This window comes from Aulonocara stuartgranti (genome assembly GCF_965226115.1).
Source record: "Aulonocara stuartgranti genome assembly, chromosome: 12".
NCBI lineage: Eukaryota > Metazoa > Chordata > Actinopteri > Cichliformes > Cichlidae > Aulonocara > Aulonocara stuartgranti.
This window is the reverse complement of record NC_138948.1, coordinates 9558039-9581122: the sequence shown is the minus strand read 5'-3', so window position 1 is coordinate 9581122 and position 23084 is coordinate 9558039. Positions and strand designations below refer to the sequence as shown.

Genomic DNA, 23084 nt, shown 5'->3' with positions numbered 1-23084 from the left:
CCATGATCCTCACCTGGTTTGTCAGGTGCATTGCTATACCGGTGAGTACAGCATAGTAAGGGAGAGTCTGTTCAGCATTGACCCCAGCTAATACCAGTCCAGACATCATGGCCACAACGAAGCCACTCAGCCAGGGTTTGGTTTACTCCTGGAACCTCAGTGCAGTAGATTTGACTCCTACTTTGATGTCATCCTCCTTATCCTATTTATGAAAGACAAAACAACACGAGGTCATAGTCAATCAAGGTCCCTACTGTAACATAGGACACATTAATCTCATGTTCACCTCAAAGAAAAACATCAGTAAACTGCAATCCTTAAACTGCATTTCTTAAATATAAAGGAACAGCTACCATGTACTCACAGTTTAAACTGGATAAATAATCACTTTTAGTTACACTATGAAAATTAACACACTGTAGTAATATTGTGATCCAGTTCAACTGTTGCACTGATTTTTTTTTCTCATGACTCGGAGGATTTAATCTAACCTATATACCTGTTCCTATTCTTCTATTTATATTTTCCTAATAAAATGTCATTAATGTTCATACATAAAATTGATTCTGAGTACCTGTAATAGTTGAGACACAAAAGAACCCCAAGTGCAAGCGAGAGCTGCCCTCCCAGGAAGACCAGCGCCTGCATTCGAGAAATCTCTCCTGATGCGATTGGTCGAGAGGCTGTGTGGGACACCTGCGCAAAAACACGAACACTTTCAATTTATCAGAGCTGAAAAATAAAGAAACACTTTGAGCAGGGGAGTGACAGTGACACAGGTAAGTCTAACGTCTGCTTAGAAATGGAGGTTTTATTTACTTTATTGCAAAAACGTCCTGTTCTTTGTTTGGAGTCAGCTGTAAGAAAATCTCATTTACTTTTTTGTCGAAGTCTTTGTCCCACATGTCATTGATGGTGCAGCCGGCCCCTCTCATGAGAAGAGCACCTGTACCAAACAGTGTGAGCATGCCCAGATCTGGGAAGCATCCAGGGTTAGCAGCCAGAGCAATGCTCCATGTACAGGGGAGGTACAGCAGCCATGTCCCTATGATTAAAAGGCAATGAATTTCAAGGGAATTAAACAAGGAAGTAAGATAAGAACAGAAACAAAGCCCACAAAGAGATGAATGTGCAGCCAATAGCTACATTAATCTGGTGGCATTTTAAATGTGGTTTGGTTTTAGATGCATCTGTGCAGTGACACTGAAAAAATGCAGGGGCAAGATATTTTAGACTCATTGTCTTACACAGTAATTACATAAGAGTTTTACAGTTTGGTAGGATTCTTTCAAAGAACAATTTTAACAATTATTATCTACATCATGAGTTAGGGCTACATGCTTACAAAGATGCTTCCCTGTTAGTGCCAGTTAATAGCTCTACAAGGTCAAAGATGACGTGCTTATTTTAGCCATTTGTTTTCTGAAGACTGTATTAATGTTATATAGCTTCTTGTTTTGTTCTGTTTTGTTAACATGGTGAAAATGCTGCTAAAAATCGTTCTGGGCTTAAAGAGTGCATGTTTGGAATAAAGTCAAAATTCTGCAATATTCTAGATATCAATATTTTTCTTTTAAACTGACACAGATAAAAGTCATTGCATAGCAGAAAATGAATGTGTTTAAGCATGTAGACATGGTCATAATGACCTGCTGAAGTTAAACCTGAGTACATGAGCTTGCTTTGTCACAGTAGGAAGGAAAAACTCCCTTTTAACAGGGAGGGACGGCTATCTGTCGCGACTGGTTGGGGTGAGCGAATGAAGACACGACAACCCAACAATGTGATGTTCATATAAGTACAAACCTATAGGTTTGTCCAGCCTCATCAGCCGGAGGTATGGTTGGACGTGTACTGGTGCTGAATTTACTATAGTAGCAGCTGATAAACTGAACCGTCTTCTCCCGTTTTGCTGTGTTTCAAGAAGTCTTATTGATGACCAGACTGCAGATTGGTTCTTAGGCTTTCTCTTCCACACACGGGAGTCTGAGGGGGGCCCATCTCCAGCCTGTATCCCTTCCTTCTGGATGAAGCAGGTAGAAAGACATCGATAACAAGCTCCATGGTGGATCCTTTTCAGAGTGCTCAAAGCTAGCTTGGCTGTGAACATGGTGTCTCTGCACTCATAAAGATCACCCCTGCACACACAGAAGCAGAAAGACACATGCAAACGAAGGTTAAACAAATACATTTGGTACAACAGAAACAGAGATGTGTGAAACTTTTGGCTGAAACAACCTGACTGTTTTAGCTGTTTAGGTAAGACACTGCACACACCTACATGAGACAAGCTGGTGTTACAGTAACAAGGCTAAGCTATCACTGAAAATATAATGAATGCTACCAACACACTTGCTAACTCTAGTGTGATATAACGCCAAAGCAAGCTTACAATGAAGGTTACAATAGAGAATATACCGATTTTAAAAAGACCAAACACTGGACAGATGACAACCACATCAATACTTCCCTGCTGGGTCGTCATTGGTCGTCTCTTCTTTGAGACTGACAGACAAGTTGGAGGACCAGCGCCTCCAACTGGTGTGGAGTGTGCATCACAATTTCCTTACTGGTTAAATAAAAACCAGGTCTCACACTAACTAGTTTTTATTTTTTATTATGGCAGCTCCATATTCAGCATTCTTTATCCAGTATATCCACTTTGCCTCCTCTGCACATGTACAAACAATCAGTAAGTTGGTTTTATTCGTTTTTGTGGTTTCTTTTGCAATCCTCAATGGGAAATAGCTACAGAGGTCACTTTCTGTCAACCATATGTATGCAATAATATAAATAATATTCAGCTTAATGGAAGCTTTTATATGCCAATAGTTTTTTTAATAGCAGTGTTTTGTTAGTTTATCTAACACTGCTTCACCTAAGGCGTTCTTAACAATTGCCTGTTTCTTTCTTTTTTTGCACTTATTAAGGAAAAAGCACCCATGCTTTTTTGGTTAAAACCATATGTTGGAAAACCTCTTTGAACAAGCCCTCTAAGTCTACTTCACTTATTTTGTTCTTGTTAACATACAAAACAACCATGGAGTAGTAGTCAGTGTAAACTGATCGGATCCTAGAAATTTATTTCTGTTCATCTGGACCCAGCGTTTAGTAGAAACATTTTATCACTTATCTATGTGACTTCTTCAGTTTCAGCCGACTGCAGGCTTCACCAACTTTACAAACAATACGGCTGCATAATGACTAAAATAACACCAATCAGCCAGAAGCTTAGTTTCAATAAAAAAAAATTCAAAGTGAGAAATAAAATAAATAAGTTCTAAACAGATTCTTAAATTTACTTGTCAAGACAGGGTAGGGCTGTGGAATATGCAACATTATTGCATATGCAAAAAACATGTGACAAATGTAAGCAGCATTACAACTGAAACCTCACTGCTCTTGCTGAACAGTGCTGCACAGGGCCCTGTTCCAAAGGGCTTCGGAGTTGACGTAAAGCGGCGATGTATGTCGGCAACCTTCCGATTACAAGGCGAACTTCCAACTCTTGAGCCACGATCGCCCCAAAGACTACAATGAGAATAGAAACAGAGCAGTGTGGCTGGTTAAGTGGTGCAGTTGATAATGAAAAACATGCTTTCATTTTGTACTTTTTTAGTATGAGTACTATTCATTGTGAGATGAGGAATGGCTGCATTCACTGCATTATAAGATCGTGAAAGATAAACTCTTAAGCCCCTTCTCGTTTGAGAGATGGTCGTTCCTTTTTTACACAAACGGCCTCCTGCTTAAAGCAGGATATCTGCCTCGAAAGGATTTGCGCATCATGAACATATAAAGAGTGAATTTGAAACATATTGAGCAAAAACTGCTGTGAAGATGTGATATATGACACAAATCTAGATCCTTTAATTTTCCCCTAGAATGTTTTAGCTTTCATCTTGTTGTAAAAGCCAGACCCTCTGCAAAAGTCTGCAACATCAGTATAAAATTTCTCTGGGATACCAAGGTGATATTGGTAAAACAAAGCTTTTCTTGCTATCTTTGTGACCTGTGCAGCTCAGCAAGCATCGTCACTGCAAGCACGTGGCCAACTGCCTGCGATAGAAACCGAGCCTGAAAAAAGGATTTCTGTTATAAGTTTTTAATAACAATAGCGCCCATTTATTTAAATATGCGGTGCTATATAACACTTACAGTATGGAGGATTTGTTAATACCTTTCATTGGACATTATAATACCTATATCGCCGGCCATAGAAACAGAAAACAACACCATCACAAAAACAGAAAAGACTTTTAAAAGGGGGGCTTGGCGTTAAGGTATGAAATCTACGTACTTCCGGTTACTGTTTCCCCAGATTTCACAATGAACTAAGCGTGGAAGTAAAAAAAACAACAACAAAAAACTCCATACGTTTTCGTGAATATTAACAAACACATATTTTTTTTTTATCAAATTGATAAAATTTAAAAAAATACAATCAAGAAATCCTAGTTCGTATTAAACCAAAATATCCTGTCGTTATATCGAATCTCGTGTAACTGCTGGTAAATAACATTATAATTGATATTTTAATTACTTACACAGCGGAGGTAGTTTTCAGGTAGTTTTATTTTGAAGGGTTGGTGAATTCTACGGAAGTGAAGATGTTTTGTTGCGGTGGGGGAAGCACAGGCCAGGGAGAGTCACACACGCTTGAAAAATGGCGGAAACGTGCTCCGTGTTCACGCGACTTCCAGCAGCGGTTCAAAACGGTGCCTCCTAAGCCTTGTCCTGTTTTTGTGTGCATGCGTGAGTAAAAACCTTGCGTGCATCGCGCACTTTAGCGAGTTGCACATTTCGGCATTTTGTTAAAATAGGTAGGATCTGTTTATTCGGTTGACTCGTTTTACGTCTCCTTCCTGTTGAATATGCTACACTGAAAGTTAAATAGAGGTGTTGAGTTCTTTGTGCTGCCATATTTAAAGATAATATTAGCAAAGCGTACAATCTCGCTCTCTCGCTCTCTTTTTTAAGTATTCACTTGTGCGTTTAACTTAATAACGGGTAACGAAGTAGCGTCGGATTATGTTGTGCTGCTTCTGTGCCTTGAGAAAAATAATAATCTGTTTTTTCAGTTGTCTAGGTGTGTCACTTAATGTGTAAGGCTGTGGGTTAAAAGAGGCATGCAAGATGGAAAACGGTATGTATCACAGAGGTATGCAACGTCTTTGTGAATAGATACTGACCTATGCTGATCTATACTGGTCTGTTGCCTGCCCCCTCAGATACAGTGGAGTGCTCCACCTCTGGCCACATCAAGCAAGTCATCAGCCAAGCAGTCACTGAAGAATCCCAAGTCGAGGCTTTCCATTGTAGTCACTGTGTGCTGATCTTCGAATCCAAGGTGTACCTTTTTGAACACCTTTACAAGGTGCATGGCCTCAATACAGAAATTTCTCTCAGAGAGGCTGGTTTATCCCCTGGGACTGACAAAGCCAACACAGAGAGCAGCAGTTCAGGAGATAATTTTAAATGCCAGAGGTGTGATTTTAAAGCTTGTAGTTGGGATGGTTTAAGTGAACACGAGGAACTGTGTCACAAAACTTCAGAAAATCCTAACGTGTCAGGAGGTGTCATCATTTCAGAAAACCTCGACAGCACTTTAAGTGTCATTTCAGCAAACCAGAACAATGAAGCTGCAGGAACATCGGAAGATCCATCAGTTCTTTCAGATATTTCTACCTCAGAAGCAAACTGCACATTAAAGGACCTGAAAATTTTGCAGGAATCTCCTTCAAGCTCCTGTCCAAACAGTAGTGGTGTGTTTAAAGTCACAGCAAAGTCTGTGATAGATATCACCGGAAGTAAGTCGTACCCTTTTTTGCACACTGACTTGACTACTGATTTGACTAAAACTCCGGAACAATTCAGAAAGGAAACTGTTCCTGACAGTGCTGTGAAGAGATCCAGTGGTAAAAGTTTAAAAGGTCATCCTGTCAAAAAAGCCAAGTTGGATAACGAAGAGATGCTCACGGAAAATGAAAATAGACAACAGTCATCCAGCAGCGAAGTCAGCGAAGATGAAGACGAGGCAGACGCGGCAAAAGTGTATTCTTGTAAACATTGTGACTACAGTGACGTGGGCATCAGGCGAATTTCTGCCCATTATCAAAGTGACCACCCTTATATCAGATACAATTCTGTCTACATTCAGGACGCAAGTGATCACAGTGCCACCTTTCGTTGCTTGGAGTGTCCAGTTGAGTTTTTAAGCACAGCTGACCTCAAGAGGCACTACTTGGAAAATCATCCAGATGCCCCAGATGTATTTGCCATGAAATCATGTGGCCTCAGTTTGGTTTTCAAATGCTTTCTTTGTAAATTTACTATCAATCTATTGAAGTCTTTGAAAGAACATTACAAGGCAAAGCATGCAACATATGAAGTGGAGAATTCCTTATTGTTCTGCAGATATTCAATGTCTGAATGCCAAGAGGAATCGTCTCAGCTGAGTCTAGATGTTCACTACCAAAAAAGCCACCCAGATGAAGTAATCACATTAGATAAAATCAAACAGTCCGCTTGTCCCACATCACATGCAGCATCAGAGATGACATCTGAGAAGTGTTCAGATTCTGTGATTGTAGTAGATCATTCAGAGACCACACCAGAAGCCTGTAAGAATCGTTCAGAATCTTCCCAAACCACGAAAGGGGAATCTTCGAAGTTTCCAACAAAATCCAGTAATGAAATTACTACTGGACTGGACATTTCCTCATCCAGTTTACCAAATGAAACATTTTACTGCCAGTTCTGCAGTTACACAAGTACCAAGGTTAAGAGTATCCTTGGTCATCACTATGCAAAACATTCTATGGATGCACCAATAGGTACTGATGATGTCCTAGGGTACAGTGCTGAGATGCAGAAACGTCAGAGTGAATCTAAGATGTCAAAAAGTCCTTCATCTTCCCAATTTAATACTAGTAAACAAGTGAAGATGTGTAGGGAAAAAGAAGATCTGTATAAGGAGGATTACACAGCAGATGCCTCAGAAACAGGAGAGAGACAGAACAAGTCCTACGCATGTCCAGAAAACTTGTTTTACTGCCACAAATGCAACTTTGGAAATCCATCTGTAAAAGGAGTAATTAACCATCAGGCTAAGGTTCATCGAAAGTGTAATTCCAGCACTAAGTGTGTTCTTGAATATACAGCTTTAATCCATGATGAAATCAGGAAAGCAAATGCAAAGGATTCCTCTTCTTCCCGTCTACCTCCTCCTATAATAAATGAAGGTGAAGAAAAAGCATTTTTTTGCCACTTTTGTAACTACAGGCATAGTACTTTGGATCACGTAATGCACCATTACAGCAGAATACATCATGGATTTAAGGCGAAGACTTCAGAAGTCCTTCTGCATACATCTAAGATCCACAATCAGGCACAGAAATCTCTTCTAACATCCACTCAAAATGAAGAAGCTGCTCAGGAAATCCTCAAGCTGAAAATGAAAAAGAAAAAAACAAGGAAGCATTCAAAGTCTTTGGTCATTTCAGCAACACCCTCAGTGACAACCCCACACAGAAAGAGGTCCCTGAACTGTTACGCATGCGCATACAAAACTGACGTGATATATGCTCTGAAGACGCATTTAAGGAAAATTCACAAAGTAAAGCGTACAGTCACAGATATTTTAAGATATTATTTTAGACAAGGATTATTAGAGCCCGGCTATTATTGTGAATTCTGTGTTTTCAGACATGAAAAAGCTGCAGCAGTTTATGAGCACTACGAGGAACGCCACCTAGGACGTGTCCCCTGCGTTGAGTATGTAAGTTTTCAGTTATATGTCGGTCCTGGAATGGTCCATTGTAAAAAGAAGAAGCCTGATCTAGAGCAGAGTGGAGGCAATGGCACTGAAAACAGATTGCTATCCCAAAGATACGGACAAAATAGAGCTGGTTTGTCTTGCAAAAGATGCTCTTTTAAATCTAAATCTTTGTCAGATCTGGCACACCATTACCGAATGGTTCATCCTTTGAGTGCAAAACTTTCCAAGAAAACAAGCGCAAGCTGGCGGGTGGAAGACCAAAGTGACAGACCCGGCTCATTGTCCTCCAAAGTGTTCAAGTGCCTTTACTGCTCTGCAAATTTTAATAGCAAAAAGGGTCTCCACACTCACTGTGGATTGAAACACCCGGAAGCTGTAATTGAAAGATATGAACAAGAACAAAAACCAGAACAGCAGCTCCAAAAATGTCTGCATAAGACATTGAAGTCTAGCATAACAGCAGAAAAAAGCAGCAACAAACAGTTGTACAAGTGCCAGATGTGCACCTATAAAGGACGATATCAATACCTCCAGCGCCACTACAAAAATACTCACAAATTGGATGCAGTCAGTATTTACAAACTTCTTGAGAAATATAATAAGCGTAAATGGAACTCTCCCAGCAACGTACTTAAATCAGGCAACAGCACAAAGGTTAAATGTTTGAAATGTCCAGAATTAACATTCAAGTCGTCGCAGCTGCTCATTGACCACTATAGTACTTTTCACCGCTCAGAGTGGAAATTGGACTTTACTGTGTTGTCACTAGGATCGAAGACAATGAAAACCACAGGGGTTTACAAATGTGACCACTGCAACACACAATTAAATGGGATTAGAAAGTTGTGTTATCACATGGATCGCCACAGAGCAAGGATGCTAAAGAAGGCCAAGGCTGCGCAGAGAAAGGAGTCGCTTATTAGCACAACACTAGAGCAAGAATCCAGCGAGGTAAGTTGACGCTGTAATTCCTGTCTATGCTCTTTGTCTTCTGATCTACTCGTGTTATTTGACCATTACTGTGATTTTTTTTTTTTTTTTTTTTTTTTCCCAGCCCTGCAGGCAAGATGAAATGACCACATTGGAAACTGTGAACGAGGTTAATCGTTGGAACGGGACACGAGTACAGAGCGCCGCTACATCAGAACTCTCTGATGTACAGCAGCCAGAACTAGAATCGAATGGAGACAAACACACGTGTAAACAGTGCGGCCGGATGTTTATGTCATTGAAAGGCTTGCATTCCCATGAGCACAGCCACGCAGCCATCAAGAAACTGGACAATAGCTCCACATCTGGATTAAAACACAAGTAAGAACTTTGGGCTTTTTTTATTGTTAAAAACTAAACTAAAAAAAAGTATTGATAATAGACAAATTTAAGCTCATATATTAAAGCAGTCACACCATTTTGCCACGCTTTTTTCTTCTTCTTCTTCTTGTGGGCTCACTTAAAAAGTAACATAGCCAAATGGAAATTTTAACAGTTGGTCTTGTTTAGTCTGAAAAAGTACAGTGCCTATCTGGGTATTGGAAAACCTTTGCAGAAAAGCTTCTTTATCTCAAGATTTAAAAAAAAAATATATATATATATTTTTTTTATGTAAATATTAGGGCTGCTCAATTAATCGAATTTTAATCACGATTACGATCTGGGCTTTAAACAATCATTAAAAATGACTGAGCCGATTATTAGCCCCTCCCTCGTGCTTTACTCTCGCGCTGCTCCGTGTGGCAAATCGAGCGCACCTCTCTGCATTTCGAACACGTGTCACATCAATTAAGAGGACCCGAGGGAAGCTCCGAAAGCTAAGCAGAAGTTATTTGGAGAGGAGAGTGACTGCTGTTGGTTGAAAAGAGAGGTAAAAAAAAACTTCAGTGGTGTGGAAACATGGGTTGGCGGAGTCAGACGTGGATCAAGTAGACATAGTGTGTAAACTTTGCTACAGTGTCGTAGCTGCACCACAGAGCAACACTGCAAAGTTCACTAAACATAGATGTTTACATTTTTCATTTATTTTTTATATTGCAAACATTTGCACTGTTATCAGTATTTGCACACTATTTTATATTATTTTTTGACAATCTTTAAAGTCATTATTCAATACATTGTTATTGTTAAATAAATATCGTCAAATAATCGAGATCTCAATTTCAGTGAAAATAATTGTGATTATAATTTTTGCCATAATCGAGCAGCCCTAGTAAATATTCGTTTTCACATTTGTTTTAAATGTTGCATTTATTCTCGCATTTGCATTCAGGATGAGTAATAATTGATACTTTTAATTCTGCATCATCACACATGCGCAGGATCTGACTAGTTTCTATAGTCAGGTGACATAATGCATTCCTGGTTTGCCTCAAGGAGGAGACACAAATCCCTTTGGGGTGGCATCGGGAAGAGAACCTGGCATAAAAGTGTGCTAAATCAAACATGCCGCGCTATCTGCTGTTTGGACCCTTTTTGAAGAAGAAGCTTCTTTTATTCAAATTTAGACATTGTTGTCAATTATTTTAAATGTATGGGAATAACTTGGATGAGTTTTATGAGGTATTTGACTTGACAGACATCTTGAATTTGTCATTTCTACTCATTACTCAACACGAGTTGTCACCAAACACCGACAGATTTGCAATGTTATCACTGATTTCTCCTGTTGTCATTAGGAAAACTCTGGAAATGCACATGGAGACGGGTCACTCTACCTGCCAGTCAAAGCCTACTCATCAGAAGGACCTCTGCTGCCCTTTCTGTCTGTACCAAACTAAGAACAAGAACAACATGATTGATCACATTGTCTTGCATCGTGGTATGTTGGAGCATTTGCAGGATTTGTAGGAACGTGTTCTGCTTTCCGATACCTGACGCTGTCACATAAGCATTCCCTTTTTTCCTTTTTTTTTTCTTTACAGGGGAACGTGTAGTGCCAATAGAGGTTCGTCGCCCCAAGCTGTCACGTTGCCATCAAGGCATCATCTTTGGGTCAAAAAAGGTATTCTCTTTAACTGATGGGCGGACGGTGCTTTTGTTCTACACACTGCTGTCATAACCATGAAGATCTAGAAAATCAAGAGAAAATGAAGTTGAATGAAGAATTAAGTTATTTAAGCCTATAAAAAATGTAAACAGCAATTAGATGTCAGATGTCAACATGTCTGGTATTTGAAGGGAGTAGCCAACGAAAGAGAGTGGGAGCATACATCCTAAAAATATGAATAGATATATAAATTAACATAAAGAATTCATCAGAATGACATTTTTAAATGTCAACCATGCATCTTGCTTAGTAGCACTGCATCACTTTCACAAGCTACATATAGACAGTGGACTTACTTTTGCAAAAGAATGGTTTTATTCACATATCACATTGGCTACAGAGACATTGGCACTGGGCCATTTGATTCCTTTAGTCTGAATGTTTTTGTAGTCCAAAAACTTTGCCACAAATCGGTTTAATATTGATTAAGGTTGCACCTAATGGAGTGATGCAGTGCATATCCTACCCCAATTCCTTGGCTATTAAAAAGTGCTACATTTACAGGGATTAAACCATAAGTAATGTCAAAGATGGACATGGACAACTACTGTGACACGATCCGTTGGTTTCTGAAATTGTGTTTTGATGCCCCAAGATTAGCATTTTCACCACAACCATCTTAGTTTCAAAGTAGGGCTGGGCGATATGGCCTAAAATCCATATCACGGTATAATTTGAAGCATGTGCGGTAACGATATATATCAGGATATATTCTTTTCTTCTGTATAACGTATTTTACACACTATAAGGCACACTTAAAATCCTTTAATTTTCTCAAAAATCGACAGTGTGCCTTATGTATGAATTCTGGTTGTGCTTACTGACCTCAAACCGATTTTGTGTTACACGGTGCGTAGAAATCAAAAAATGTTTTAGTACGACTTTGGAGAGCTATGAAAGCGCACCGCTTGATGGATTGCCGGAGCATTACGGCTGCCGTAGTCAGGAGCCTTGCGGAGTAATCCAAAACTCCGTCCACTTCAGGTCCCAAAGTCAAACACTGCAGCGTCACTGAGAGTTACAAACTATCGCAATTCTTTCATCTTTAATAAAATGATCAGCGTTTCTGCTCTACCAGGTGTAACAATTAAGTTTAACATCCAGGCATCCATGAAAACAGAATCTATTAAATTGAATGGAGTTAGAAGTTAGCAGGAAATTTGCTCGCTAGCTTCCACCTAAACATCATATAGCATGTTCTGACTGAGAGATTTCTGAAAAAATTAAAATGTACAGCTCTGCTATCACTTCCAACATAAATGAAGACAGAAAACTAAACAGCAGTGACATTTGTAAGGTTACTGAAGTTGGGCTAGCTGGTATATAATGATGTCCTACGTGATTGCTAGCGACACAGCTACGTTAGCATAACATTAGCACAGTGAAGCTGAAGGATGAATGCCAACTTTTTAACGTGAGGGTTTCTAGTGGTTAGGGACAAATGCAATTGCATGGCAGGATGCTGTAAACGGACCAAACTTCAGTCAGGAGAACAACTGAGATAATCCATCCACAATACGAGGTTAGTCATTAATATACTGCAACAACATGGGAATATAGCAGCTGCGAGAGAATTCAGCATTAACAGTGGGGCAAAAAAGTATTTAGTCAGCCACCGATTGTGCAAGTTCCCCCACCTAAAATGATGACAGAGGTCAGTAATTTGCACCAGAGGTACACTTCAACTGTGAGAGACAGAATGTGAAAAAAAATCCATGAATCCACATGGTAGGATTTGTAAAGAATTTATTCGTAAATCAGGGTGGAAAATAAGTATTTGGTCACTAACAAAAATACAACTCAATACTTTGTAACATAACCTTTGTTGGCAATAACAGAGGTCAAACGTTTACTATAGGTCTTTACCAGGTTTGCACACACAGTAGCTGGTATTTTGGCCCATTCCTCCATGTAGATCTTCTCGAGAGCAGTGATGTCTTGGGGCTGTCGCCGAGCAACACGGACTTTCAACTCCCGCCACAGATTTTCTATGGGGTTGAGGTCTGGAGACTGGCTAGGCCACTCCAGGACTTTCAAATGCTTCTTACGGAGCCACTCCTTTGTTGCCCGGGCGGTGTGTTTTGGATCATTGTCATGTTGGAAGACCCAGCCTCGTTTCATCTTCAAAGTTCTCACTGATGGAAGGAGGTTTTGGCTCAAAATCTCACGATACATGGCCCCATTCATTCTGTCCTTAACACGGATCAGTCGTCCTGTCCCCTTGGCAGAAAAACAGCCCCATAGCATGATGTTTCCACCCCCATGCTTCACAGTAGGTATGGTGTTCTTGGGATGCAACTCAATATTCTTCTTCCCCCAAACACGACAAGTTGAGTTTATACCAAAAAGTTCTACTTTGGTTTCATCTGACCACATGACATTCTCCCAATCCTCTGCTGTATCATCCATGTGCTCTCTGGCAAACTTCAGACGGGCCTGGACATGCACTGGCTTCAGCAGCGGAACACGTCTGGCACTGCGGGATTTGATTCCCTGCCGTTGTAGTGTGTTACTGATGGTGACCTTTGTTACTTTGGTCCCAGCTCTCTGCAGGTCATTCACCAGGTCCCCCTGTGTGGTTCTGGGATCTTTGCTCACCGTTCTCATGATCATTTTGACCCCACGGGATGAGATCTTGCGTGGAGCCCTAGATCGAGGGAGATTATCAGTGGTCTTGTATGTCTTCCATTTTCTGATGATTGCTCCCACAGTTGATTTTTTTCACACTAAGCTGCTTGCCTATTGTAGATTCACTCTTCCCAGTCTGGTGCAGGTCTACAATACTTTTCCTGGTGTCCTTCAAAAGCTCTTTGGTCTTGGCCATGGCGGAGTTTGGAGTCTGACTGTTTGAGGCTGTGGACAGGTGTCTTTTATACAGATGATGAGTTCAAACAGGTGCCATTCATGCAGGTAACGAGTGGGGGACTGTTACGTCCCTCTGCAGCTTTTAATCGTCTCAGTGTTTTCAGCTGGTGCTAATTGGCCACACCTAGTCAGGTGTGGATAAAAGCATACCTGAGGCAAGCTTTCCGGCAGTGCACTAGTCTTTGCCTTGGTGGCACCAGCCATTTTAGCCAACCTGGTTTTCCATTTTAGGATGAAACCTCTTCTCACCCACACTCTGTTATTCATCTCCTTTTTTTTATGTTGCGGCTTTTGAGCCGGGTCGTAACATAAGTGGTGGCACGTCCGGGATATTTGGACATTTTAGTGGAGACTGAATGTCAGTTTGTTTTGCTTTTAAGTGGGTGAGTGATGGTGGTCACTGTAATTGTGCAAACTCACTTTAGTAAGTGTGTTTCAGCTGGGTGGCTGTGCTGCCCTTCCATCGAAGCACTTGTTTGTTGTTTTGCTTTATTGTTTTAGTTTATTGTGTTTGGTGGCTATCCTGGGTGGGGGTACGCTTCAGAGTTTGGTAGGAGACTATATCTCTGGTCTGCTGCCTGCTCTCGAGTTCGCGTTTAAAGTTGCCTCGAGCCTGGTACACCACTGAAGACTAGGGTAGGTAAAGTTAGGGTTTTGTTGTTTTTAGTGTTTTAGGCTGGGAGTTGCACATAGTAAATCAGTGGCACCAAACTTGGTAGGAGGTTTGAGACCATTCTTGATTATGGTCTGTAGCTGAGGCAGGTAGGCTGTTTTTAAGTTGGCATTGTGTGCACACCCTGTGTGTGCATATGTCAGTGTGGATGGATGCTAATGAGATCCTTGTGAGGTGAGTGTTTTGTGCTGTGACCTTTAGTGTTGTGGGGAATATGGCTATTTTGTTGGATCACTTGTGAGTGTTGTTGGCCAGGTGATGGCAATAACACTGTGGGGTGCTGAGCCACCCTTGATGTGATCATTGTGTGGCCATAGCTCTCCATTTTGTGGTTGGTCACTAGTGTGCTTGATTTACTGAACTTCTTGGATTAAAGTAACTTGTTGTGGTATAGGGCCACTTGTATGTGACTGTTTGTGTGGTGGAGACAACAGATCACTTAGTTGTGATTATTTGTTGCTACTTTTGGTTTTGTGTTGTAGCAGATCAGGTAATAATTTTGGGTTTGACTGTTGTGCTCCTTTGTGTTGGTCACATGTTACTTTTTGTCTGTTCAGTGTGGCAACTTCAAATCCTCATGCCCATCCATGCTTAGAGATGCCAACTATAACGTGAACACTGTGCTTCTGTTAGCTTTAACTTTTATTCCAGGTTTGTGGGTCAAGGAACTGAAGGCTTCAGAGGGGCTTTTAATAAATTTAAGGGTCCTAGAGGAACCCTTTTAAGGGAGGAGGTGTTACGTCCCTCTGCAGCTTTTAATCGTCTCAGTGTTTTCAGCTGGTGCTAATTGGCCACACCTAGTCAGGTGTGGATAAAAGCATACCTGAGGCAAGCTTTCCGGCAGTGCACTAGTCTTTGCCTTGGTGGCACCAGCCATTTTAGCCAACCTGGTTTTCCATTTTAGGATGAAACCTCTTCTCACCCACACTCTGTTATTCATCTCCTTTTTTTTATGTTGCGGCTTTTGAGCCGGGTCGTAACAGGGACAAAAAAGCTTCTTACAGAAGACGTTACAGGTCTGTGAGAGCCAGAGATTTTCCTTGTTTGAGGTGACCAAATACTTATTTTCCACCCTAATTTACGAATAAATTCTTTACACATCCTACCATGTGAATTCATGGATTTTTTTTTTTCACATTCTGTCTCTCACAGTTGAAGTGTACCTCTGGTGCAAATTACTGACCTCTGTCATCATTTTAAGTGGGGGAACTTGCACAATCGGTGGCTGACTAAATACTTTTTTGCCCCACTGAATGAATCAATGGGACGGAAGTGGAGGAGTGGAGTTTTTGGCTATCCCCATATTCCAAAAGTGCTTTGTCTCTTTGCTATTACTGTCGCTCAGTAAAAATTGCAGATGATGTTGTTTTTAGTCGCTGCAATGCTTTCAACCAAAACAGGCGCAGCTTGATGACACCATCAACATACGCTATCGCGGTAGAGCGGTATAGTCAAAATCTCTACCGTTGGCCAAATTTATATAGTTTCTACCGTATACCGTTTATACCGCCCACTTCTATTTCAAAGAATAAGATGTGGTGAGAAGGAGAGGGGCTGACAGTGAAACTGCTATCTCTATGCAGTAAGCAGACAAAAGATAATCCAACATTTTTAAGCAATTTAAACATGATTTGCAAAATAGTTGTAGTAATGTTTTATTCAGTATGCTTCCAAAATCAGTGACTAAGCCCATAAACTCACAAGGAAAGTGTTTACTATGTCATGTCTGTCTTCCCATAAACTATAGGACTGGGAGTCTTATCTCAACCCCATAACTCCAAGTGTATTATATTGGATAAATGAGTTTTTGAGGCTTCTACATCATCAGTGCCCCACCCCAATATAATGTGATGGAAAAGTGTATCATAATTTGGACCTTGATTCTGTCTATGCAGGTCATGAAGAATCATGAACTCGTAGGTCAGGGGAGCCTTGATCAGCTGGAGGCAAGCGTTGATAATGTGCCAGTAACAGAAGAAGAAGAGGAACATTTGTCTAACATGGACCAGCTAGATAAAGACAGAGGAGAAGTAGAAATGGAGGACCTTTTTGCAGACTGTGATGAGGTTCCACAAGCTGAGAACCTGGAAGAAAACTATACCACAGAGAAAAGTGCACTCCAGATCAGGGAATGCCAGGAAACCAACGGAGAAAGTCCTGGCGAGACTTCCGAATCAGACATTCAACATGAAAATGCCAAACCAAACTCTACTGTCCAACAAGAGCTGCAAAAACAAGCGGAGCTTGTGCTGCTAGAGACTGCAAGAGAACAGGAGACAGGAAATTTGGAACAAAGTGTAACAGAAGTGAAAATTACAGATATCCCATGTGAGGATTACGGCAATCCAGAGGAAGAGAGACAGACATATGAAAACCAAGCCCAACCTGAATTCACAGAATCTGGAGACAAACAACAAATGGAGACAGGAAATGTGGAACAAAGTGTAACAGAAGTGAAAATTACAGATATCCCATGTGAGGATTACGGCAATCCAGAGGAAGAGAGACAGACATATGAAAACCAAGCCCAACCTGAATTCACAGAATCTGGAGACAAACAACAAATGGAGACAGGAAATGTGGAACAAAGTGTAACAGAAGTGAAAATTACAGATACCCCATGTGAGGATTACGGCGATCCAGAGGAAGAGAGGCAGACAAATGAAAACCAAGCCCAACCTGAATTCACAGAATCTGGAGACAAACAACAAATGGAGACAGGAAATGTGGAACAAAGTGTAACAGAAGTGAAAATTACAGATATCCCATGTGAGGATTACGGCAATCCAGAGGAAGAGAGACAGACATATGAAAACCAAGCCCAACCTGAATTCACAGAATCTGGAGACAAACAACAAATGGAGACAGGAAATGTGGAACAAAGTGTAACAGAAGTGAAAATTACAGATACCCCATGTGAGGATTACGGCGATCCAGAGGAAGAGAGGCAGACAAATGAAAACCAAGCCCAACCTGAATTCACAGAATCTGGAGACAAACAACAAATGGAGACAGGAAATGTGGAACAAAGTGTAACAGAAGTGAAAATTACAGATATCCCATGTGAGGATTACGGCAATCCAGAGGAAGAGAGACAGACATATGAAAACCAAGCCCAACCTGAATTCACAGAATCTGGAGACAAACAACAAATGGAGACAGGAAATGTGGAACAAAGTGTAACAGAAGTGAAAATTACAGATACCCCATGTGAGGATTACGGCGATCCAGAGGAAGAGAGGCAGACAAATGAAAACCAAGCCCAACCTGAATTCACAGAATCTGGAGACAAACAACAAATGGAGACAGGAAATGTGGAACAAAGTGTAACAGAAGTGAAATCTACAGATACCCCATGTGAGGATTACGGCGATCCAGAGGAAGAGAGGCAGACAAATGAAAACCAAGCCCAACCTGAATTCACAGAATCTGGAGACAAACAACAAATGGAGACAGGAAATGTGGAACAAAGTGTAACAGAAGTGAAAATTACAGATATCCCATGTGAGGATTACGGCAATCCAGAGGAAGAGAGACAGACATATGAAAACCAAGCCCAACCTGAATTCACAGAATCTGGAGACAAACAACAAATGGAGACAGGAAATGTGGAACAAAGTGTAACAGAAGTGAAAATTACAGATACCCCATGTGAGGATTACGGCGATCCAGAGGAAGAGAGACAGACATATGAAAACCAAGCCCAACCTGAATTCACAGAATCTGGAGACAAACAACAAATGGAGACAGGAAATGTGGAACAAAGTGTAACAGAAGTGAAAATTACAGATACCCCATGTGAGGATTACGGCGATCCAGAGGAAGAGAGGCAGACAAATGAAAACCAAGCCCAACCTGAATTCACAGAATCTGGAGACGAACAACAAATGGAGACAGGAAATGTGGAACAAAGTGTAACAGAAGTGAAAATTACAGATACCCCATGTGAGGATTACGGCGATCCAGAGGAAGAGAGGCAGACAAATGAAAACCAAGCCCAACCTGAATTCACAGAATCTGGAGACAAACAACAAATGGAGACAGGAAATGTGGAACAAAGTGTAACAGAAGTGAAAATTACAGATACCCCATGTGAGGATTACGGCGATCCAGAGGAAGAGAGGCAGACAAATGAAAACCAAGCCCAACCTGAATTCACAGAATCTGGAGACAAACAACAAATGGAGACAGGAAATGTGGAACAAAGTGTAACAGAAGTGAAAATTACAGATACCCCATGTGAGGATTACGGCGATCCAGAGGAAGAGAGGCAGACAAATGAAAACCAAGCCCAACCTGAATTCACAGAATCTGGAGACAAACAACAAATGGAGACAGGAAATGTGGAACAAAGTGTAACAGAAGTGAAAATTACAGATACCCCATGTGAGGATTACGGCGATCCAGAGGAAGAGAGGCAGACAAATGAAAACCAAGCCCAACCTGAATTCACAGAATCTGGAGACAAACAACAAATGGAGACAGGAAATGTGGAACAAAGTGTAACAGAAGTGAAAATTACAGATACCCCATGTGAGGATTACGGCGATCCAGAGGAAGAGAGACAGACAAATGAAAACCAAGCCCAACCTGAATTCACAGAATCTGGAGACAAACAACAAATGGAGACAGGAAATGTGGAACAAAGTGTAACAGAAGTGAAAATTACAGATACCCCATGTGAGGATTACGGCAATCCAGAGGAAGAGAGGCAGACAAATGAAAACCAAGCCCAACCTGAATTCACAGAATCTGGAGACAAACAACAAATGGAGACAGGAAATGTGGAACAAAGTGTAACAGAAGTGAAAATTACAGATACCCCATGTGAGGATTACGGCGATCCAGAGGAAGAGAGGCAGACAAATGAAAACCAAGCCCAACCTGAATTCACAGAATCTGGAGACAAACAACAAATGGAGACAGGAAATGATTTCAAAGTGGATGAAGAAACACCAGCTCAAAAGCAAGACGTTAAAGCACTTGAGCATAAAACACTGAACATTGAGGCAAAGGTAGAAGATGACATACTGCGTCATATCTTACAGTTGGCCAATGATGACAGCAAGATGCATAACAAGGCAGATGAGGGTAAAACGGTCAAGATGGAGAAGGGCACTGAGGCAAGTGATATCCCATTAGCTGAAGAGAGCAACTTCCCTTTGTTCCAGAATCCAAAGAATCAAGTTGGTATAGAGGCAAATTCAGCCTTAACAAAGCTAAATATTGCACATGTAAATAACACGAGGACAGAGGAGAGTTTAAAAATTGAAAGACATATGTTAACCCTCCCGCCCACTTGTGCACAACTTAAGATGATCACCGGCGATATTTTAGGTGTCTCGTTTACAAAATTAAAGCAGGAAGAAGTGCACACTCAGCAAATCAGTGAACAGGAACCTAAACCTTGCACAGAAATACCAGTACTTGAGGAAGAATGTCTGAAGAAGGAAGTGCACTCTCCTGAATGCTTCAAGGAGGAAGAAGAGAACGGTCCTTTCGAGCAGAAGCAAAACCAAGAATCTGAGATGCTCACAGAAGATGAGGAACGACACCAAGATCAGGCGCCTGGTGACCATGACGGGATGAAGGATGATGATTGTCTGCAAGAGCCTGAAGGTAAAAAGAAATTATGAGTGAATTGAAATATTAGTTTTTGTGCATTTTTGTAAGCAAAATGCAGAAGCGGTGTGGAAAAACTAAATCTTTGCGTCTATAGGATGTAAGAAGGTAAGTAACAGCCAGATGCTACAATCATCAGCAAGTATGGTGACCTCTGTAAAAACAAATTGTCTGGCAGTTCATTGATCTGATTCACATGTGTGATAAAACAATGCACAAGGTGAAGATGCTCAGACAAACCAAAGACATATATGTAGAAGAGCTACATCTGAGACTCTAAAGGCTTCAATAGCGATGTCTAGCGATACTGCAAAGCATCACGTTTGGAGAAAACCAAACAGGATAACAGCACAAGCTGTTCACCTCCACACTTGCCTTTGTTCTACTCGTGTGCTGTGTAGATCACAGCTGTATCCACACCTGGGCATTTGTTATGCAGATGTTGTGGCAAACCTTCTGGCACCTACTTATACAGTACAGGGAATAGGGCTGCCACGATTAGTCGACTAGCCACGATTACGTCGACTATCAAAATCATCGACGACTGATTTAATAGTCGACGCGTCGTTTGAAGCTTTGTAAGATCACAAAAGACGCAGGAATAAGTAGTAGGATTTAAGAGTGTAATAACGGACTGATACAGAAGGTGGCAGCACTGCATGTACAAGGATGCCAGCTGCCGTTAAACCCCGAAGAAGAAGAAGAAGCAGTGTCCCAGAATTCATAGCGCAGCCCAGCTCAAACGGCGGCAGCTAGTTAGTTTTAATATTACTCTTATTATTCTTTCTGGGTCACAAAATAAAGGTTTAACATATGTTCAGGCGAGAATGTAGCTGTGTAAACCTCAAATATCTGCTCAGTTTATCAAGACACCACATATTTTCAAAAGCGCTCCGACGTTTTCGGAGACGTCTGTTACCCACTAGCTCGATAGCGAGCCGGGGGCTAGGCTCACTAGTGCCCTGAGACCCACCGCTGTCTTTCGCTACTCAGGTTAAACATATATAAGTCACTTAGATAACTTAACAATGTTATTGTTTAGCTTTTTTTAGTATTTTATTTGTTCCTGAGTAAATCAGTTTGGGTGAGATTAAAGTTATAGTTTTTACATAGCTGAATAAACGTCAAGCAGACAGCTGATTATCAGAAGTGTGAGATTCTCGAGAATATACTCCAGTGTCCTGTTATATTTTAGATAGCAAGGAGTTTATTAAACTTCACCGAAACAATCTGCAAATTTCATTAAAATTTAATAAACTACCATCTTGTCTTTATTTTTAGTTGGCACAGACCTTAAACACTTAAAGCTGTAAGCTAATGGTAGTTATATAAGAGCAGATGCTGCTGGTGCAATAAGATGTACTTTTACGTCCAGTGGACGCATGATCTGATTAGTCGACTAATTGCAAAAATAATCTTTGACTAGTCGACTATCAAAATAATCGTTTGTGGCAGCCCTAACAGGGAATACTACCTGCACGAACCAGTCATCATCAGGTATTAATCTTGATTTCACTCTGCCATTACAAATTACATAAACATATGGGACAGTTTTCATGCTATATCCTCCGAACCTTTCGTAAGTGAATATTCTCTAGGGTGTACAGATGTATGAATCAAGCCTGTTCAGAGTTAGGATGTTGTATAAAATATAAATAATGCAGCATGCAGTGATTTGTATGGTATCTCTATGGTATTTATTTTAAAAAAATATTTAAAACCCCTCTCTCTTCTATAACAAGTTACAGAAAGTTGGCACCTTTAAAAAGAATGAGGACCTGTGACCAGAGCAGTACATTTTTGGATACTTTAAGAAGGTGCAGTTCATGCTTAGCACATATTTCAAAATCAAGTATCCGTGATGGTATCCAGGCATCGATTACCTTCAAAGGTATCACTAATGCTTAATAGTATCTACTAGGTTTAGAACAACAGAGACAACGGCTTTTTTAAGAAAGATCATATTTACATAAGAAATTTGCATTTGCATCATGAAATTAGAAATATAACAATGTAGAACATAAAATCGTCATTTGAATTTAGTACCAAATCACAAAAGTGAGGTCTTTAAGTTGTAAGGCAATGACCCTACAGTATTAGAGAGAAAACCACAACAATCAGATGATACCCTATGGGCAAAGCACTTGGTGATGGTGGGAAGGTAACCCTCCCTTTTAACAGGAAGAAGCCTCCAGGGAGGGACAGATGTCTGCCACAACGGTTGGGAGATGAGGTGAAACTCCTGAGCAATTTATCTTGCTCAGTTATATAAGCTATGTTCTGATCTTTGATAGGATTAGAACACAGCACAGTCCCTTCAGTTTTCAAACGCGTACAGGGTTGTAAACACAGTGGCAAAAATGTTCCTAATCACACTTTTGTGAAATATGTCAAACTCAAAACGACCATGTGTTTTTCAATAAAACAATCTCTGTTGCTTGAAGCATTCAACCACATCACGTGGTTTTAGCAGCCTGTTGACTTTGTTTCGTTTCCAAGAATTGTTATGTTGTTGCCTAACCTTTCAGATGCCGTTTCCAAGAATCAACTTTGTGTGATCACAGCTCTAGAACAGCTAATGTACTAAAAAGACTCTGATATGAATGTCAGAGGCCATTTCTTCACCATTATAGATGAACTCTTAGCCTAAGTTAGACATAATGTTTTTACATCTAAAGTAAAAACATTATATGTATACAGATATCCTATTTAATCACAGCAATATCTCTTTCACTTTCAGACTGTTCTTGGCAGTGTCCACTTTGATGCTGCTCACCCAGAGAATCACCTCTGTGTCTTTGGACCTTCAGGAGAAACGAGTCGTACTGACACCATCCAAAAGGCAGACTTGTGTCACGCTTCTCCCTCTAATCAACTACATCCTCAATTTTACCACACTGCTTGGTGGTCCTTTGGATTCCTATGGACAATTCATTACTCTAATGGAGGGGATCAACCTCACCTCGCCACCCAGTCCTCTAGGTGTAGTTTTCCTAAAGCTGATGCAAGTATTAATGCTAGAGTGGGTTAGATTTTATCTTGTCTTTTTTCTGAAACATCTTATCCATGATTTCAACCCTGGCATCCTCTATGGCAGTGGTTCC

At 40.7% G+C, this 23084-nt stretch overlaps 2 protein-coding genes across 11 annotated transcripts; one reads left to right on the top strand and one right to left on the bottom strand.

The window, feature by feature from the left end:
- Window positions 1-75: 75 nt before the first annotated feature.
- Window positions 76-4246, bottom strand: LOC309719017 (4-hydroxybenzoate polyprenyltransferase, mitochondrial-like). Of its 7 annotated transcripts, none has more exons than XM_082554771.1 (7): window positions 4159-4246; window positions 4013-4077; window positions 3398-3531; window positions 1807-2138; window positions 879-1045; window positions 575-696; window positions 76-202 (listed from the first exon to the last, which is right to left on the bottom strand). In XM_082554771.1, exons 4-7 carry the CDS (start codon window positions 2108-2110, stop codon window positions 178-180), a joined length of 618 nt encoding a protein of 205 aa, XP_082410897.1. In that variant the 5' UTR covers window positions 2111-2138; window positions 3398-3531; window positions 4013-4077; window positions 4159-4246; the 3' UTR covers window positions 76-177. The 7 variants fall into 7 exon arrangements, with proteins under 7 accessions (XP_082410897.1, XP_082410899.1, XP_082410896.1 ...); XM_082554773.1 differs by having other exon boundaries at window positions 4181-4244; XM_082554770.1 differs by having other exon boundaries at window positions 4013-4246.
- A 320-nt stretch (window positions 4247-4566) lies between these two features.
- On the top strand, window positions 4567-22833 carry LOC309719009 (uncharacterized protein). 4 transcript variants are annotated; one of them, XM_082554732.1, is made up of 8 exons: window positions 4567-4718; window positions 5082-5146; window positions 5232-8731; window positions 8835-9091; window positions 10450-10592; window positions 10696-10775; window positions 16254-19977; window positions 22721-22833. In XM_082554732.1, the coding sequence occupies exons 2-8, from the start codon at window positions 5137-5139 to the stop codon at window positions 22744-22746; spliced, it is 7740 nt and encodes a 2579-aa protein (XP_082410858.1). In that variant the 5' UTR covers window positions 4567-4718; window positions 5082-5136; the 3' UTR covers window positions 22747-22833. The 4 variants fall into 4 exon arrangements, with proteins under 4 accessions (XP_082410858.1, XP_082410857.1, XP_082410860.1 ...); XM_082554731.1 differs by having other exon boundaries at window positions 4567-4755; XM_082554734.1 differs by lacking the exon at window positions 22721-22833 and adding an exon at window positions 21723-22713 and having other exon boundaries at window positions 4567-4755.
- The last annotated feature ends 251 nt before the right edge of the window (window positions 22834-23084 follow it).